This window comes from Impatiens glandulifera, chromosome 3 (assembly GCF_907164915.1).
Source record: "Impatiens glandulifera chromosome 3, dImpGla2.1, whole genome shotgun sequence".
NCBI lineage: Eukaryota > Viridiplantae > Streptophyta > Magnoliopsida > Ericales > Balsaminaceae > Impatiens > Impatiens glandulifera.
The window spans coordinates 64186709-64194575 of NC_061864.1; the positions used below are offsets into that span (position 1 = coordinate 64186709).

Consider the following 7867-nt stretch of genomic DNA (forward strand, 5'->3'; position numbering starts at 1 on the left):
TCTTAAAATTTATTTATTTTAATGTTAATTTGTTGAATCATCAAATAATTATCGAAATATAGTTATAAAAAAAAAACTAATGGAACGGCCAAAGGGCAATATTGGCATTAAACGAGAGTTAAATCTGAAAGAGGATCAATAATATAAATTAACGAACAAGAGAAAGATCGAGGGCGCGAAAGATTCGTAATCTTGATCCGTTTCAGGAAACCCTAGAAGAAGCTTCCGATATTGGGTCTTTTCCATTCGCTTATCAATGAAGGTGGAGATATCAAATAATCCTCACTTATTGCCCGATGACGACGACGACGACGACGACGACGATGTAAGCTTTCCATGTCTTGAGACATCAAGAAACGACAGCGATTCAACGTGGACAACATCGGAGGAGCAGGAGCATGATCAGGCAAGTCTTTCAGAATGTTTCTTAATTTCATAAGAAGGGAAAAGAATGTAATAATTGTAATTCCTGTTATCAAAAGAGCCCGGCGAGGAACAAACCCTTGAACGATGGTGAAGCTCTCATTGGAGGCAGTAGTAGTTCTTGGTCTGATATTTCCGAGTGCATTCGTCGTCCTCTTAAATGCAACATACTATTCTCCAGCTCTCAGGTTAAAATTCTCTTATTATATGAAGATTGCTTTTGATTTATAAACACCAAGAAATGATTCTTTATTATGTTGCTCATACTTCTTCTTCTAGGAAATGATCAACCTATCATCCAGGGTTCCTCTAAGTGGTTCCTTTCCTAGTGCCTTCAGACAGTCCCCTTATGGGACTAATTATTGGGGAGGAAGACCTTATTGCCCTGCTCAGAGTAATCAAAATTACTATAGAAGAGTAATCATCAGGCCCCATCCCCATCGAGAACATGACAAGAATTCAAGCATTCATGTAGCACCACCACCACCACTTCTTCCTTGTATGCTAATGATTTCTTGCTTTCATTGAATAGAAGAAGAAATTTGTAGATTTTTCTTAAACATTTGTCGTTCTATTATGCCTGAATTTCTGCAGATGTTGTGTCTCCACATTCATATCTGCCTCCAATTCATTTTGGTGTGCCATTTATTGTTCCTGGATCATCGAGCACCCTTTCACCGACCCACATGCCTTTACCTACCCGACCTCCTGCATTGACTGTTTTAGTAGTCAAGCAGATAGATCATTATTTTAGGTACTTATTTGCTTTACATTACCATTCATGGATTGGAAACTTAATGAAATCATGTCATTTCTTTGTGACCCTAGTGAGGAGAATTTGGAAACTGACCACCATTTGAAATCCCTCATGGATGATCAAGGCTGGGTCCATGTTCATCACATTGTTAATTTTCGAAGAGTAAGTTATTTCTTGACAATGAGTTACTAATATAACATTATTTTCACTTGATTAGAAAAATAAAATTGTAAACATGTGTTAATAATCTTGGGATCTCATTTATCGAAATTACTCTTCATGTGGGAGAATGTACCTGTTTTAATTTCTCTCCATTAACAGGTTTCGAATTTGACCAAGAACATCACGTTGATACTAAAGTCTTTGATTGCCCGTTCAAATGTTGTGGAAGTAAAGGTAATTCTTATACTATTATTGAAAACATTATATGATGGATTCCTTTACGAATGACTTAAGCTGAATTGCAGGATAAAAGTATTAGAAGAAAAAATGGATGGGAAAAATGGATAAGAAAGAGTGATGATCGGGTTTCTAACAACAACTGAAGCAGATTTTTGTCATGCCACAATGAATGTAATAATACACTTGGAGAAAGAATCTGTAAAAGATGTAATAATTTTCTTTCTTTCTTTCATTTTGAGACAAAATGAGCTATGCATGTACAAATAGGGTGTACTATTACTACTACTACTAATCCTAGTGACTATTTCCTGTATAGTCTTCTTCTTCTTCTTCTTCTTCTATGTTGGTTTTAGGATTCCCGACTGGTTTTGATTTCAGCATATGAATAGATATTACTCTTGTTCAATGTTTCATTCTTTTTTTTTTACCATTAATTGATTTATTGGTCATCATCATTCACATATTTCAAGTGCTAATGATCTCAACTTTGGTTCAACATTACTTCTAGAAACATCTTGTTCCTTATTTCTCTAAATAACTAGGTTTCTCCACACATGACACATATCAACAATATCCAGAGATACACCTCCTCTCTACAATTATTTTATATCATTCATAATATTTGAAAGAGAGAAAATGTTTGTAAGTTATTCCCCATTAGGGTTTGCGCAGATACAAGTTACATCTATTGAGCATATACTCAGTCACCTACTTATAAACTAGAAATTAGATTTTAGGATAAATACAAGTGGTTATGGATAAATATTAAACCATAATATTTATTCCTTAAATGAATTAATTGAACTATAATTGGGCATTATCACAATTTCAATTAGTTGTGTTTTAGCCTTTTAGGTCCCTCTTAATTAATGTGTCTGCAAACTGTTAAGTGAAATATGTTCCAGGGGTTAGTATACCTGTCTTGAAATAACAGTCGATGTATTTCTTATATTTGATCATCTCCTAATGACGTAAAGATTATTGGGTTCGATCGAGGAGTAATTGAACGTTGTGGTGTAAACATCTCTGGAAAAGTAATTTTCCTCAAGTTATTTCTCAAATTTTAGTAACTGCTTTTATGTTTAGTATGAGGACCTACATCTTATTAGCTTTAAAATGCCTTGTTCAAATGTAGCTAAGATGAAGCTAATCACGCCTCAAAATATGTTGTCATTAGTGTTGGTTTTTGTAAAACTCATGTACTAACATTTATGTACTGGAAGCTCTGGAATGTGTTCTCAATTGCAGTTCATGAACCTTCAATTTGTATTGGTTTATCATTTTTACTGAGTCATCCTTGCAAGGTAAGTATGATCTTGGCAGAACGTATTTTACTTAAACATGCACTGGCACTGGCACAGTTCATATTTGTTTCAGACAGGTGAATGTTGATTTCGTTTACATAATTAAAGCTGTTTGTCATTTTTACATACATTTCACATAGTAATCCACATGTATTCGATTGTTATTAGTCTTATTTGGCTGCCTAATCTCATTTCAGTTGCATACCTTATACAACTTCAGCTACATGTCACGGGCTAAAAGTAGATCCGTGTGGCACTAAGTTAGATCGAAGAGATTCTAACTTAGTAAGCCTTTTTGAAACAAGAAAACTCAATGCAAGAAGACTTAGAGAGAGAAACAAAGCTTGAGAATAAGAATTGTATTCAACAACCACTTTACAAGGTGTGACTACATGTATTTATAGGTAAATTACAAGTACAGCATTAAATGCATTAAAGATGGATAGGTGGGTGGTGGTTAAGGAGAAAGCATTAAATGTATTAAAGATGGATAGGTGGGTGGTGGGTAAGGAGAAGCATTATATGCATTAATGATGAGTAGGTGGAGTGTGGATAAGACTAAGTCTTGTTTGGTTCCACTCTTCTCCCTTCTTGGATTTGGGTCATGACTTGGTGGACCTCTACTCCTCTTGATTGGGCCCTCTCACAAATGGGCCGTGACATACTCCCCCACCTAAGTCGTGGCCGCCCTCGGCTCGACCTTGGACCGGTATTCTTCGATCTTCTTCTTGTTGGCAAATAAGACAAGCCCGTACATAAGCTTCCACGTCATCCCGCATTTTGGGCCAATAATACGATTCCTCCATCAGCGCCATGGTGCGGTGCATTCCTGGGTGACCCGCCCATTTTGAATCATGACTTTCCTTCAGGACGTCGTGACGCAAACTTCCCCACTTGGGTACGAACACACGGTTTCCTTTAGTTAGGAGTAATCCGTCGTCGACCCAAAATCTTCGAGTCTTGCCGTTTTGAGCAAACTTCATGAGTTTCAACGCATTGGGGTCTTTCTCTAGGCCCTCCCGTATGCGTTCCCTTATGTTGGTCTCCGGTTGACTAATGGCGGCCAACTCCGCCTTGCGGCTTAAAGCGTCAGCTACACGATTGGTAACTCCCGGCTTGTACTCCAATGAGTAATCGAACTCGGCTAGGAATTCTTGCCACCTAGCTTGCTTGGGAGTTAGTTTCTTTTGCGTTTGGAAGTAACTAGTGGCTACGTTGTCGGTCCGTACCATGAATCTGCTTCCAAGCAAATAGTGTCTCCATGTACGTAAACAATGTACAACTGCCGTCATCTCTTTCTCATGGACCGTGTATCGTCGCTCCGTATCGTTTAACTTCCGGCTTTCATATGCAATAGGATGCCCCTCTTGCATCAACACACCTCCAATGGCAAAGTCAGATGCATCGGTCTGTACCTCGTACTCTTTGGTATGGTCCGGTAGTGCTAACACCGGTTGTTTGGTGACTTTGTCCTTGAGTCCCTCGAAGGCTTCCAAACACTTTTCATCCCACCTCCATGATCGGTCTTTCTTCAAAAGGTCCGTCAAGGGAGCAGCTATTTTTGAGTATCCCGTGATGAACTTGCGGTAGTAATTCACTAAACCAAGGAATGAACGAAGTTGAGGTACGGTTTTAGGCGCTTCCCATTCTTGAATGGCTTTGACCTTGACCTCATCCATCATAATGCACCCTGCCTTCACTCGATGGCCAAGAAACATCACTTGATCTTGGGCAAACGAGCATTTCTCCCATTTGGCGTATAACTCATTCTCTCGCAAGGCTTGGAGAACCAATATCAAATGCTCCACATGTTCATGCAAGGTGGACGAGTATACGACAATATCGTCAAGGTAAACTACCACAAACTTATCTAAGTAGGGGTGGAAGACCTTGTTCATAAGGGTGCAGAATGTGGCTGGTGCATTCGTAAGACCAAAAGGCATGACAAGGAATTCGTAAGATCCATACCTCGTAACCATTGTGGTCTTCGTCTCATCCCCTTTTGCAATCCTCACTTGCCAATATCCGGACCGTAAATCGATCTTTGAAAACCACTTGGCTCCTCCAAGTTGATCGAACAATTCGCCAACAATCGGGATCAGATACTTGTTTCGAACGGTCAACTTGTTCAACGCCCAGTAATCCACACACATCCTCAATGACCCATCGTGCTTCTTTTGGAATAACACTGGAGCACCATAGGGCGATTTGGATGGTTGGATCATTCCCGCATCAAGCAACTCTTTCAATTGTTTCTGTAACTCCTTCAGCTCGGGAGGTGTCATTCTATAGGGCGTTCGAGATGGTGGCAATGCGTCTGTCACTAACTCGATTTTATGGTCCACGTCCCTTTTTGGCGGTAATTTCCTTGGGAGTTCGTCAGGCATCGTGTCTTTGAACTCCTCCAACACTTCTTGGACTTCTTTGGGCACTTCTACTCCCACCTTAGAATCGTCCTCATCTTCCATCACAGCGAAAGCGACAAAAGTCTCTTCACCTCGCTGGAGGCCTCGGTTAAATTGTATAGCCGATAACATTCCCACTCCATCTAGTTCCCTTCTAACCGGTATGGCACTAGTTCTCTCATGATCCAAGATGACCAACGAGTCAGAATAGGGAATTATGCACGCACGTACCTGATCGAACCATCGTAGTCCTAGTACTACGTCGTAATCGTCAAGGGGGATTACTGAAAAGGAAACCTTCCCGCTCCAATCTCCGATTTGGATTTTCACTTCCTTAGCTTCACCGGTCACCGACTTGGCTTTCGTGTTCACGGACTTGATGGTCCCCCTTGATTGGCTGATGTGGAGGCCAAGCGCCTTAGCCACTCCTTCACGCATGAAGTTGTGGGTTGCCCCAGTGTCGACAAGGGCTTTCACACGCTTTCCTTCGATCACCGCCTCAACGAACATTGAACCCCTCTTCGTTCCTTTAACTGGCTCAACAACGCTAGCCTTAACAGCATTGAGAAACCTTAAAGATCCCAGTTGAGCCCCTTCTTCATCATCGGAAGATTCGGCTACTTGAACTGTGCAACTTTCTCCCCTTTGAAAGGACACATGAACTTGAGGTGATTGGTGGCACCACAAATATGACAAGTTCTAGGCTTACCCGTTTCGTCGGCTTGCCTTCCAGGATTGTTGTTTGGTTGCCACTTCTTGGGTTGGCGGTCTCCCCCGCCTTTCTCCTTGTTGTCCTTATTGAACTTTGGTCTATCCACAGACGTTTTAAGCTCAATCAGCCTTTCTGCAATCGCAATTGCCTCCGAGACGTTCTGCACTTTCGCCCTTTGTAGTTCTAACTGCGCCCACATCTTTAGGTCATTGACAAAGGTGAATAGTGCCTCTTGTTCGGTGAGGCTGGGCAACTCTAGCATCAACTCTTGGAACTCCCTCACATACTCCTTTATGGATTGGGAGTGTGTAAGTTGGCTTAAACGCTTTCGAGCTTCGAAATCCGCGTTTTCGGGGAAGAACTGACGTTTGAACTCGGTCTTGAAATCCACCCATGTTTCCATTCGTAACGTACCTCGTTCAATGTCGGCTTCACGTCTCCTCCACCACAACAATGCCATATCTATCAAGAAAAATGGCGCCGTTTGCAACTTGATGCGATCGTCAAGTATGTTGGATGCCTTAAAATACCTCTCCATATTCCATAGGAAGTCGTCCACTTCTCTTGCGCTCCTTGAGCCTTTGAATGAAGTTGGTTTGGGAACATCAATTCGATGAGGTGCCGCACCTCGAAGATCCCCCTCCTCCATTCCACCCAATCCGCCCCTCCAAGCCTTCGATCCTCCCCCTTATTTCCCTTTGGAAGGCATCGATCATGCCTTGGACCTATCCACGGATTGCTTCAAATACCTCATTCCGGATATCATCAACATTCACTCGAACCATCCCAAGCACTTCGTCTCGAATGCTATGTTTCGAGTTGTTGATAATTCCCATGATTTCGTTCTCCAGCTTTTCACCTTCCTCATCGAGCACCTTCACTCTATCGGCCACCGTGCTAAAAACTTCGAGAGCTTCTTGGTGCTCGCTCATGCCTTCCTCAAGCCGGGTCACCCGAGCTTCCATGGCAGCACTTCTCTCGACGGACTTGCCCCTCCTAGACACTTTGTCCGCTAGTTCGACGATCGGAACCTTCGTGACGTTGGCACTCGAATCCATCTCTTGCAACTTGAGTGCGGAAGCCCAACCTTGCTCTGATACCACTTGTCACGGGCTAAAAGTAGATCCGTGTGGCACTAAGTTAGATCGAAGAGATTCTAACTTAGTAAGCCTTTTTGAAACAAGAAAACTCAATACAAGAAGACTTAGAGAGAGAAACGAAGCTTGAGAATAAGAATTGTATTCAACAACCACTTTACAAGGTGTGACTACATGTATTTATAGGTAAATTACAAGTACAACATTAAATGCATTAAAGATGGATAAGTGGGTGGTGGTTAAGGAGAAAGCATTAAATGTATTAAAGATGGATAGGTGGGTGGTGGGTAAGGAGAAGCATTATATGCATTAATGATGAGTAGGTGGAGTGTGGATAAGACTAAGTCTTGTTTGGTTCCACTCTTCTCCCTTCTTGGATTTGGGTCATGACTTGGTGGACCTCTACTCCTCTTGATTGGGCCCTCTCACAAATGGGCCGTGACATACATGTCTTATTAGTCTTTTTTTTTTTTTTTAGGATTTCAGCTATGAAAAATATTCATAATTAGCCTAGATTGATTTTCTTCATGAAGATAAATGATTTAATTAATAACTTATTCTACATGGACATGCTCATGCAGCTATAGTATATGGATCCCTTCTTCTACAAGGCAAACTGGCATGGGAATCAATAAGAAGAAGAAGTTACTATCGCCTACGGAATAACAAATTAAGACTTGTTGGGTGATTATTCACTTGGTCACAACTTTGTTATGAATATAGTATTTTTTGATAGATGTGTTGATGATTGGATCAGGACCGGCCCT

General features: G+C 41.2%; 1 protein-coding gene across 1 annotated transcript; it reads left to right on the forward strand.

Annotated features, from left to right (window-relative positions):
• Positions 1–211: 211 nt before the first annotated feature.
• On the forward strand, positions 212–1993 carry LOC124928573 (la-related protein 1B-like). Its single transcript, XM_047468810.1, has 7 exons — positions 212–406; positions 483–611; positions 726–922; positions 1018–1177; positions 1252–1342; positions 1502–1576; positions 1648–1993. Exons 2-7 carry the CDS (start codon positions 511–513, stop codon positions 1723–1725), a joined length of 702 nt encoding a protein of 233 aa, XP_047324766.1. The 5' UTR covers positions 212–406; positions 483–510; the 3' UTR covers positions 1726–1993.
• The last annotated feature ends 5874 nt before the right edge of the window (positions 1994–7867 follow it).